Genomic DNA, 12,559 nt, shown 5'->3' with positions numbered 1-12,559 from the left:
GCGAGCTTGTTGAGAGGAATAACTGGGAGGAAGTATGTAAAGAGCTCAACGTATGTATAACCATTGGCTACAATTATTTTTATTGATGGCTGTGAGATTTTGAGCAAATTGACAGTGCCTAGCATATGATAGGAGCTCACTACCATATGCTAGTGTTAAAATTGGGAGAAATCTGTATCTTTAATTTTAATAGCCCAGTTCAAATTCCTTCTCTTTGTGAACCATGTTCCAGTTTATTTATAGTAAAATCGTGTGATTTTACTAATAGCAACCTATTAACATTCATTGTTGAAGTCTCACAACAGCCCTATGAGTTGTTAAAAAGGCAGAATGGGGAGCTCAGAAGGTGACATCCTCAAGATTATGGAGGCAGTATGTGGCAGAGTTTGAACCCCTGGGATGTACCTCCAAAGATCTCTTCTCTGACACTTTATGGATAAGAGACTAAAGGCAGAGAGAGAGGAAGCTTGGGAAGGAAGAGACAGTGCAGCTGTGGGGTGCTGAGTGGGTTGGAGATATCTGAGAGTGCCAGGCTCTAAGTTGGGAAGGCAGCTTTGCAGGGTCAGCTAAGGACTTCTGCTTCAGAGGTGGAAGAAAAACACCATTAGGACACAAGAGGGCACCCCTCACCCTAAAGCCAGCCTGGAATTGTTCTGTGGTTTCCTTTGGCCTTTGTGTTACTAAAGCCTGACATTGTACCGAAGAGAAAAACTAAGAAAGTCTCCAAAGACGCAATGTGCCCTGTCCAGTGTCATATGGAAATAAATAACAGAGCCTGCGTCAGACCTAGGTTCTTGCTGGTGCCAAACCCACATTCTGTCCAGTTACTTATCAGAATTCTCTCTCATCTTGGCCTGCACTACACTCCAAGCATGCAGAGACAAATGAAATAAATCTGGCCCCTGCCTCCTGGGCCTGATCTCTGAACTTTCCCAATCAAGCATTCCCATGAGTAAAACGTGCCCAATCAAGCACTCCTTTGAGTTTTGAAGCATATACTTCCAACATCTGTGTATTTATTTTATAGTACACATATATTTTATTGAACATTTATATGAATTATCGGGTCCTGCTGTTAGTGCTTTAGACATATGAGCTGATTTAACCCTCACAAAATCCTTTCCGGGAAAGGGTAATGCTTTCCTTTATTACACAACAGGAAACCAAAGGATAGAGAAATTAAATAACATGCCAAAGCCACATGGCTACAAAGCAGTCTAGTTTTAGAATAAGGTGAGATTTTTAAAAGAGAGAAAAGTTATAACATTTTCTTTTCAAGCTCTAGTGGATCACCCTGTGCATCCCACTTTGGAGACCACTGCACTAGAGGCTCCCAGGTCTATGGTGAGGCCTTTGCAACAGAGAGATGCAGAAAGTTGAGAGAGCCCAGGGGAATAGCTTATCTAGGCCTGGAGGCAGGGACGATTTCTAGAGAAAGTGATGGCTGAGCTTAATTTTTAGGAATGCTTAGGTGGTCCACAGGGGAAATGTAGTCTTCAGAAGAGTGTTCAGAGAGACAGTATTGCTGTCATGCTCAAAAGCATAAGAGATGTGGACATAGCTTAATGCTTCCAACTGAGGGGGATCGATCTGCTATCTTCTGGCCAGCTGTTTGGTCCTCAGCCACCAACCCTTCTATAACTTCAGATCATAGAAGGGATGCTTTGTCCATTGAAGGTGTGGTTGTACTTGGCCTCATCCATCCCAGCTTCCACAGTTTAACAGTACCCAGAGCCTACCCTCCTTCCTTCCCCCATATGCCTTATGCATCCTTCCTGCCTTATTTTCTCTGGGTTACAATTTCTGTGACTCAGTAGTCCCCTTATCCCCTGCTTCATGTGGGTTTCCATTTTTTTAAAAACACCTCATCAAGCCAAGCATTTCGTAGGTTTAATAAATGTACTGAAGATATGCAGAATTTGAGATCCCATAGCATGCCATATGGCCACTTACCATCCCCCAATTTTTTCACTCAGCCACTAGAGCCTCCCACAATCTCTGTTCCCAGCATTTAGTCCTTATCAAACCCACAGCACCCCCTCCTCCTGGAAACTGAGTTCAACCTCACAAATCATACATGTCTATTCTCTCTCTGCCAGCATGGTTGCTTTTCTTGCCCCCACCCTCCGACACACATGCCCCTACCCTGCCTAACCCAGACTTCCCCAGCCTGTTCTTCAGCCAGGTCCAGAAGTCGTCCTTCTGGTCTTGCTTGGGCCACAAGCAGTAGTCTCCTCGACGGAGCAGCCAGGCCAGTCTATGGTATCGGGGGAGCTGGTGTTGAGAGATGTACTCCAGGAAAACCACCAGCAGCACTGGGGGGTGGGGCGCAGCCAGCAGGAGGGAGGTAGCCAGGCGGAGCTCCAGACAGCAGCGAGGTGTGTGCAGGGCCTGATGACTCAGCACACAGAGGGTTACACGGCTGCCTGCTATGCTGTCTGCCACGTTATCGAGCACATCCTTGCCTGGCTCAAAATCTCGCTCAGGGAGACAGAGGCGCAGTCCTTGGCCAGCAGGAGGGCAGCCCTCCAGAACAGGCAGCAGCTCCTTTATTACCCAGTCTTGGTCTTGCCTGCAGTGGGACACAAAGACATCATACAGGAACCTCTTGCCCTCATCCCTTCGACCCCTCAGACCTTGGAACCAAGCCCTGAACAAGGCCTGGAGATAGAGAACCCAGGAGGTCTTGGCTTCCTGGAGGAGGGGCAGGGAGATCAGCAGAAGCAGCAAGGTAGAGCTGCCCAAAAAGAGTTCCAACTCTGAGGTCTTAGGGCAGTGACTCCAGAGAAAGGGGAAAAGGGGACTATGAGATCTGTTTCTTACTTCCGAGGGGCACCAGGTCTTTGTTGATACATACATGTAGGTTCTGGGGGACTGCTCCAGCCAGGGTCCTACCCAGGCATTGGCACACTGGCAGGCCAAGGACGAAGACAGAATGTACATGTACTGGGGCATCTGAGGACTATGTTCCCACAAGCTGTCATCCAGCACAAGGCCTTTCTCCCAGTCTAGCACCAAAACCTGGAGACTGCTGAGGCCCTGGAAAGCAGCAGCTGACAGTGTCTCCAACCCAGTGTTCAACAGCTGCAGCACCTGAAGCCTGGGCAGCTCACCCACCAGCTCCTCCAGCCGCACTGGGCGGGGCTGTGATCTGAACTTCAGGGCCTCCAGCTTCAGCTCCTGAAGGCTGGGCAGTCCTGTAATGCAGCAGGGCCTGGGGTTGTACCCATCCCCCCGTACCCTCAGGGACTGGAGCCTGGGGAGCTGCCAGAGGAAGATGCTGGAGGTGTTCTGGGAGCAGAGGGCCTTCAAACTACTGCCAACCAGGAAGAGTTGATGAAGGGCAGGGAAGATCTTAAAGATGTTCTGGGTCTCCAGCTGCAGTCCCCAGCCTTTTAAAGTCAGGTTTTGTAAGACTGGAAATACATTAGGTAACAATTGCCAGTGCTTTGTGTTTGAGCCAGCATGAAGCTCCAAGCTGGTCAGCATTGTAGGCAAGGACAATGTCATCCCAGCAGAGGTAGAGAGAAGCTGTAGTCTTAGGTTGTGCAGATTCTCTGGACCCCAGAAGCCCCAGGTTGAGTTCAACAAAATGTGGGTGTCCAGCAGATGGAGGGTGGTCAGTGAAGGCAGAGAAGTCAACCAGCCCTCACTCAGCTGTACCAGTGGATTTTTATTCAAGTCCAAGATCTCTAGCCTCCCTAGGCCCTGGAATACCTGTCCATCCAAGAAAACCAGCTGGTTTCCCTGAAGTAGAAGCTCTTGCAGGTTGGGCAGACAGGAGAAAGTGGTTGGAAGCAGGGTGCGTAGCCGATTGCCAGACAGATCCAGGGTCCTCAGTCCTGATATAGCTTCTGTCTCACTCATACACAGGGTGGCATTCTGTAGTTTGTTATGGGCCAAGTTCAGTCTCTGAAGCCTGGGTATGGCTGCCAGGAAACCCAGTGGCAGCTTAGTGAGGTTATTAGACTGAAGATTCAAGGTCTTCAGGCTGTGGCAAAAAGCCAGGGCTTCCAGAGTTATGTCACTTATTTTATTTGTTTCCAAATTTAGCTCTTGCAGCTCGAAGTGGGCAACTGTCTCAGCAGGAAGCTCAGCCATGGCAGTGAATCTCATGAACAGAGCATTGAGCCTCTGAAGCCCCAGTCCCATCACTGCAGCTGCCTCCATCTTTGTATGGGTCAGGTACAGAGTCCCTACCTTGAGGCCCCAGAGGGCCCCAGGACTGGCCATCTTCAGCCTTTTGTTCATTGAAAGATTCAATGTGTCCAGGGTCCAGGCATTTCCAGAGGAGGGGTCATGTACCAGATCTGGGAAGATGTCAGCCAACTCACCCACATCCTGAAGGCAACTGCAGGTGATAGCCAGCTGTTGTACACTGCGAGGCAATTGGACACTCAAATTCCTATGCAGGCAGAGGCCCGAGAATTGGAGTTTCTGGAGGGATCTCAGGTCACCAAAGGCATCAGAGGGTAGAAAGAGGTATTCCTTTCCAGGGGCAGATATAAAAGAGAGTTTCTGAAGCTGTCCCAATCCCTGGAAAGCTCCTGGTGGAGTTTGGTAAGATGCAGGCTCAACCCCAGGGCCTTGAGCCCAGGCAAGGTGGAGAAGGCAGCCTGGGGCAGAACAGAAATAGAACCACCGAGGCAGAGCCCCTCTACGTTCTGAGGCACAGCTTGCAAGGCCTGTGTCAGGTTGGTCACCAAGTTGCATGAAACAAGGAGAAGCAGCTGAGAGTCCAAGGAGCAGATTGTGAAGAAGCAGGAGACCAGGGGCAGCCGGGAACCTTCTATCACCAGGCAATTGGAAGCATTCCAGCCTGCAGTCAGAGGAAGAATCAGGAGCAGACCAGACAGCAGCAAGTGTCTATGCATCTTGGCTCCCGCTTGGTCCACAGAGAAGCAGAATTGGAGCCCCGCTCACTTCCTTTCTCTTTTTCAGAGAGGAACCCAGGGCCATCCTACCCCTCCACACATGCACATACCTAGTACTCACAGCAATGGCAGGATACACCCCTCTCAGTGTGTCCAGGAGGTCTGGGAGCAGAATAGAAGACCACAATGCTTCCCAGTGGTCAAACTGCTGGGGAACTGAACAGAAGGGTGGGACAATAGGAGGAGATGCTTACAGCTGAGGCTGGGTCAGGGAGAGGAACTACACTATTGGTAGGGCCCAAGTCTCACTTCTCTGTAGTAAGAAAGCAAGTAGTGTTTCCAAGTATAAGAGCTCAAGCCAGAAAGCCAAGATGTCTCTCTGCCAGTATCCTGGGGAGAGCATTTCACCTCTCTGAGGTTCCTCATTTGTAAAATAGGCATACTAACACCAGCTTCACAGGATCAGTGCAAATTACAAATTGCCGCAGCCTGTGCGGCTCTCGAACTTCCCAGGATGAGGACCCCAAAGGGTGGCGTGAAGATGAAGAAATGAAGACAAGATACAGAAAGATGGGATCAGGTGGAGCCCTCTCAGGATGGGAGGAAAGGAACTGCTCATTTATTTATACATTTGGCGGGTTGATGTCACATAACACCCCTCTGCCTAGCAACCCATTGCATGGATTGCCTTAGGCGCCTGGTGTTCTCTGGACTGGAGCAGCTTGCTCATGTAGCTTGCCTCAGGCATTCTTTGTTCTCAGACCAGCCTTGCTCTAGCCCCAAGCATGAGTGATCATTCTCCAGCTTTAGCTTCTCCCCACAACAAATGGAATGGGTTTCTCTCCACATCATTTCCTTTACTCTTTCTCTGACTCCTAAAGGAAAAGAGCACTTAAGCAAATAAAAGAGCAGATGTTTTGTAAACAAAATAGTACATCAAAATTAAGCCACTGTAGACATCTTCTATGTTCCACACAAAAGATTCCAAATAGCCTAAGCTTTACCTGTGAGTACTAAGGGATTCTTATACTCCTTCTATGCTGGGGCAAGAAATGAAGGTCTCCATGGCCTTGTCTTTGACATGCACTAATAGACCCAAGGGAGAAAACAAAGAGAAAGAGAGAAGAGCTTTATGGTTATCTCAAACAATGCACTAAAGAATTCCTTGAGTTACAAAAGGGTGCCTGTCGCAGATCTACAACACATGTAATGCTTAATAGTGAACAACCCATTTTATTCAACTCAAAACCAGGAATCAGACAACTATAATTATTTCTCTTCAACATTATAGTGGGAGCTTAAACCAAGGAAACAAGAAATGAACAGAACAGAAATTAAGAGTATTTTAAAGGAAGAAACACAGGCCAGGTATGGTGGTGCAAGCCTGTAATCCCAGCACTTGGGTGGCTGAGGCAGCAGGATCACAGCAAGTTTGAGGCCATCCTAGGCTACATAATGAGCTTAAGGCCAGCCTGAACCACATAGTGACACACTGTTTAAAAAAAAAGGAAGAAACACAAAAGGTCACCACATACAAGATACTATGATGGCTTACACAAGAAATCCCAGAATTTCTATTAAAACTAAAGAATACTTAGCAAAGATGCTGAATAATAGATATATTTTTTTTAAACTTTCTGATATACCAGCACATTAGTTAGGGTCTCAGTAGACAACAGTACATTCAAATCAGGATCTTATAACAATTTTATGTGCAAAGGTATAGAGTTACTAAGGGACAATTCAGACATCCAGGCAGGGTTAGCAAGCATAGGACGGTCACTTCTTCTAGAACTGGATAACGATGGGGAGAAGTTATCAGAATCCAGGAGATAAGACATATAAGCTTTGCTGCCATGAGAGTAGCAGTGACATTTGGTGAAATCACAAAACCAACCTAAGGGAACCTTAGAGGAGGGAAAACTGATCTTTCCTCACTCCCTCTACCATCTTCCCAGGATACTCCACTGGCCCCAGAATCAGATGCAGGAAAACCTTAATGTAATCCATTCAGGTCAACTTCCCTGAGGTCAGTATGATGGAGAAGAGCAAGTAGGTATGGAGGGATAAACAAGATAAAGGCCCCAGTACTGGCAGCAGAGTTAGAAAGTGAACTTTGAAAAAAAATTAAAGCAAAATAAGGCACAAAGATCTATGGGTAAATGGAATACAATATAGTGCAGAAACAAAACTAACCATATTTAGTTACCTGATTTGTAAAATGACACCTGTTTAATTCCACAAGTCTTCATCAAAGATAACTCAGTATAAGAAAAGATAATGGGGAGACAGGTATGATCAAAATATATTATTGCATGTATAAAAGTACCACACTGAAAACCAATAGCTTAGGATACATCATAAGCCTAACTAAAAATTAAAACAGTAATTTTTAGGTGAAAACAGAGAATATTTTCAAGGTCTTGTGATAAGCAAAAACTTTCTAAGTAGGCCACAAAAATTATTGGCCATAAAAATGTTTTCATAATTGGACTCTATTAAAATTAAGAAATTATCTTCATTAAAAACTATGACTTTACCAGTAAAAATGATAAACCACACACAAGGGGAAGTATTTACAATATATGTGTTCAGCAAAAGAGTCATAGTTGTGTTAGGGTTAGGGTTGGGTTGTCTCTTTTTTTTTTTTTTTTTTTTTTTTTTTTTTTTTTTTTTTTTTTTTTTTTTTGTTTTTTTGGTTTTTCTCCTGTACCAGGAACCGAATTCACGACCTTGCACTTGCCAAACAGGCGCTTTTGCCGCTGAGCTAAATCCCCAGCCCCTTATTTTTTTTTAACTGTTCCTTAAAATACTCTCTAGTTGTGGAAACAAACTATGGGCCAAAGAAGAAACCATAATAAAAACTAGAGAGTATTTTAATTGAAACATAACAAAAATAACTACCTAGCAAAACTGGTAGGATAAAGTTAAAGCAATCTTCTGAGGAAATGTACAACCCATAAATATCTTCATTAGAAATCAAACAACAAAAGATAAAAGTTATTGAACCAGGCAACAACCTCAAAAGGTTACAAAAGGAACAGTTAAAAAAAATATACTCCTATTTTTCCCATTATTCAGTAACCCACACCAAACAAGCTCCCCTACCATGAACAACTATAAAACTGGACCAAAACATGTGAAATGACTGTTTTCAGACATTAAGAATTTATCTCAGTCCATTTGTGCTGCTGAACATCATAGTCTAGGCATTTTGTAATAAATAGAAGTTAATTTCTTAGAATCTCAAGGTTTAGAAGTTTAACACACTGGAAGGTTTGGTTATTTGGTGAGGGCTGCTCTCTGCTTCCAAGATGGTACCTTGTTGCTGCGTGCTCCAGAGAACAGAGGAGGATCCACAGAAGGCAGAAAGGCAAGAAGGCTGAACACTGTGAAGCTTCTTTTATGAGGGCTTTAATCTCATTCACAAAGGAGGGGACTTTATGATCTTATCACTTGCTGAAGAGCCTATTTAATTCTATCACATTGGCAATATCTGAATTTTGGACAGGACGTATTATTACCATGGGCAATAGAGGATGATAATCCCTGAGCGAAGGGAGTAAAACGAGGCAAGCTCTACCAATGACCTGACTTTCTACTTGTAGGATTTTACTGATTCCCAGCCCAGTAAAAAACGAACTCTAGAATTCTGCGGTCATTTTGGATTTTTAGCTGACTACATGTTTAGGATGAAATTCCACAGGACTAAATAAAAAATAACTACTGGGAAGCTGTAAGATTAATAATTTTCAGGGTTCAAAATGGGAGATGCTTAAGTCCTGCCAGCCAGATTTCAGGGACATTGTTAAACACCCAGAGCATTCAACAGGGAACAATTAGGTTACACCTTAGTAACAGAGTGAAACTAGCCTACAGCATAGGCTTAAAAGGAAGTCCTGAATTTTCATTGTAATCAACAAATGGCTGCCTGCCCAAAAATACTTCAGTACTGTACAGTAAAATAACAAAACCTAGCTCATTTATAATGTAACCTTTATCAAAGTCCACACCTAATAAAAATTATAAGACTTGTGAGAAAACAGGAAAATGGACATATAATCAAGAAAAATACCAATCAATATAAATATGGTTAGAAAAGAAAGATGATGGAGTTATCAAAAACAACAAACTAGCTAGTATAAGTACATTCAATATGCTCAGTGATTTAAAGGAAAAGATAAATATAATGAGAAGAGAAAGGAAGTTTTCGTAATTAAATGAAACTTCTAGAGCTGAAAAATTCAATACTTGGAATTAAAATTTCACTGAATAAAATTTAAGGCAGTGGAAAATAATTAGTGAATTTAAAGACCTAGAAGCTGGGCCAGGTGGCACAGGTTTGTAATCCTAGCATTTGGGAGGCTGAGGCAGGAGGATTGCCAGAAGTTTAAGGCCAGCCTGGGCTACTTAGTGAGTTCAAGGCCAGCCTACACTACATAGGGAGACCCTGTCTCAAAAAATCAAATAAAATAAAATAACCTAGAAATAGGAACTATCTTAAGTGAGATACAGAAAGATAAAGGTAGGAAAATATAAGCAAGACCTCAGTGACCTTTAGGACAATATCAGAGAGTCTAATATATGTGTAAATAGAATCTTACAAAGACAAAGAGGAGGACAAATGTAAGAACCAAAATTTTTCCAAATGTAATGAAAATCCACAGCATTAAGAATTTCAAGAAATCCTAAGGAAGATAAACACAAAGAAAACCATAAAAAGAATTAAGATGTGTTATGTTCATGTACCAACTCCCCATGATAAATGTAATCATTATGTTCTGCAAACATGGACTAAGGGTAATAGATAGATAGATAGATAGATAGATAGATAGATAGATAGATAGATAGACAGATGATAGATGAAGTAGGGCACTGGGTAGGAACCAGAGTTTGTAGTATACAATCTGAGTCCAAAGGCCACTTTCTCACATGAAAGCTCCTTGCATAAATGGCTGATTCCAGCTCCAAGAAGCAAAGGTATCTGAAGATTATGGAATACCCTAATGGAAGCAACAAAGACATTCTTCAAAACTCGTTGGACATTTTGAGAAGATTCCAGGGCCCACAGGCTGAGAATACTAGTGTACAAACTGGGGACAATTTGATTATTCAGTTATCTCCAGGGACAGTGCCAAGGGCTGACCCAGGTCAGGTCAAAATTATGTCGTCAATCTGCTGACAACATTATCCTCCTTTACCCAACAAAACTGTAGCTGGAGGGAAAAAAAAGAATGGCATAATCAAAATGTTGAAAATAACTGATAAAATTTTGAGAACAGCCAAAGGAAAATGACCCATTACGCAAATGGGGGGAGAGACAACAAAAGATGTTTGGTTATATTTTAGTTGGTAAAGGATTTGTATTGATGTTTAAGTACTAAAAGAAAGGAATTTGTCAATGGATAGGCAAAGGGGTGGGCAGTAGCGAGCATTTATTATTATCTAGCATCCGAACTCCTTTCCTATTCCTATTTAGTAATAATGTCCATCTTGCCTCTGCTGGTTAAGTGCCACTACTTGGAGTGTATCACCTTAAGATCCTATTATTGCTGTTGAAATAGGGACCTCTTTTCAATTATACTGCCCTACTACTGTCCCTAGCCTCGCAGAGAACAGCCACACAGTGTTCTTCAAATGTGACAGTGCTCCCCTTGTTAATGTACTTATCAGTATCTTTACAAAGGATTGTCTTTTGGGTCCATTCTGGGACCACAGTTTGGGAATAAGAAAAACGTTACACATAGGAATGTACTCAGTATTCCAATCTCCCTTCTGTTTCACACCAAGGAATTCTAGTATCTTAACTTTGTTTTGTCGATCATCGTCTCATCCAAGATTCACCCAGCCAATCAAGCAAATGGTTAGAACTCTGTGTACTCAAATTAGCCTAGTGAAATAAGGCTCTCTAGAAAATATATTCCTGTTGACAAATTTAGTACAATCTAAAATTATACTATTCCCTTGTTAGTCTAGCACCCTCAGAGTCTATTTCCACATTTTTTCCTTAGGTTTTGCAAATATGAATGAACATAACTTTACCCCTATTTGCTTATCCTCTTAGATTTGACTCTGTAACTGCCTTCCATGTGTACTGAGATCTGACTTTAGTTCTACATCTCTGGGCTACCAAGAAGATGAATTTCTTGCTTTTCAGATCCATTCTTATCCTTCTCCTCTGTTCTGTGTCACAGGCAATCTGATGACTGAAAGTTATATTTTCTGACATTTGTGTAGTGATTGGAGGAGAAAGGGAGAAACCTGCATAGCTCTTTCCCTCCTTCTCTGCTTTGGCAGCATCTACAACAGCAGCTACAATACTCCCCTGGCTCCAAATACTGTCGAACAGGCCTGTCATACTTCAGCTTCCACTAGTTGACTCTGAGCCCCAGGCTCTGGTGATCTGAACTCTTTGTTCATACCTCTGTGAGAAATTTGAGATTCCTAAATAATAGTCATAAAAAATCCTTAGCTTTTAGGTGGCCATTTGAGCTAAAGAGTTAAGATATGAGCTTGTACAACATAGTTAGAAGCGACCGCCCACCTCATCATCCTTGACATATCTATGCCACTCACAGTGCCACACAGCAATGACCCTCAGCTTTAGAGCCTTGCCTTTAATGGACACTTCATTCTAGGTGACCAAAAGTTTCAATGCAGTCAATGGTTTCAACAGTGTATACTTGATCTGTCAGAAGCCCATCATTAACAGCTGGATTTTTACAGCCCTAGGTCCAAACAGACCCAAATATCCAATTTTCAGACTACTCTTTTTCTGAAGATCTATAATCAACAACAATTCTGTATGCAAATTTCTGCATTAGTCAAAGTTTACTGATATGCAATAGAACCTGACTCTGACTGATTAAAGCAGAAAAGATACTTATAAAAAGGATATTGGTTAGATCATAGAGTCAGCAGGGAGATGGCAAACCAGAATTAAGAGCCACACAGCCAGGAATAACACCCTAAATCATGCTGCAGAAATGACCTAGTGAGGACATCACTTCTGCTGGTACTGGGGCTAACGTTCCCTGCCAGTCTCCCAGAAGTTAGAGTGGGACAGCTGCTAGACTAAAAGGCAGGTGTCACTATTTTCTTCCCCCTTTGTCCCATTATCAGAGAGAGAAAGAGTCTCCTTTGTCCCTGCCTTTTGAAGTCATATTTTAAATTTTAAAGTCAGCCTTAGGTGCACCTGATTGGTAAATACTTGTCCATGTATCTTCACTACAGCTCAGGAGAAGCTGAAAAGGCAAGACTGCCATTTTTCATCTTCTTTATAGAAAAGCAGGCTCTACTTCCCTATGCATGAGTGACCTCTCTACCCCTAAAAGAAACATAGAAAGATGACTTGGATAGTAGACAGCCAGAAAGATGGTAAGTATCTACTGCTCTGTATGAAATTCATGGAATTCATAGTTAGGGGAGAATGCTTCTTACTACTGATGTTTCTTCCGTGAGAAGGAACCTCCATCAGTATAACTGGCTAACCTTCACTTATCACCTATCCTCAAGGAGGAAGTAGGACTTACATTAATGATGAGTTTGAGGAAGACAGCTCAAACTGAGCACCCCTCTGGCTTCCTCTTTCCTTTCCTTTTGGGAGTACACATTTTAATCTTCTCTTTCATGTTCCAGGTTTTGTTAGGACAGACCCTCCACAAGGAGAAACTATAGGTTCTCAT

At 43.1% G+C, this 12,559-nt stretch overlaps 1 protein-coding gene across 1 annotated transcript; it reads right to left on the bottom strand.

Annotated features, from left to right (window-relative positions):
- Nucleotides 1-1,874: 1,874 nt before the first annotated feature.
- LOC102010542 (toll-like receptor 12) lies at nt 1,875-4,987 on the bottom strand. The gene is given in 2 exon segments (XM_013519712.1): nt 1,875-4,553; nt 4,556-4,987. Coding segments are annotated over 2 exon segments (2,808 nt in total). The 5' UTR covers nt 4,875-4,987; the 3' UTR covers nt 1,875-2,064.
- Between the last annotated feature and the right edge of the window lie 7,572 nt (nt 4,988-12,559).

This window comes from Chinchilla lanigera, unplaced genomic scaffold, assembly GCF_000276665.1.
Source record: "Chinchilla lanigera isolate Chin_1 unplaced genomic scaffold, ChiLan1.0 scaffold00051, whole genome shotgun sequence".
In the NCBI taxonomy this organism is placed as follows: Eukaryota; Metazoa; Chordata; class Mammalia; order Rodentia; family Chinchillidae; genus Chinchilla; species Chinchilla lanigera.
Note: the sequence above shows the minus strand (reverse complement) of the source record. Positions and strands in the feature narration are given on the sequence as shown.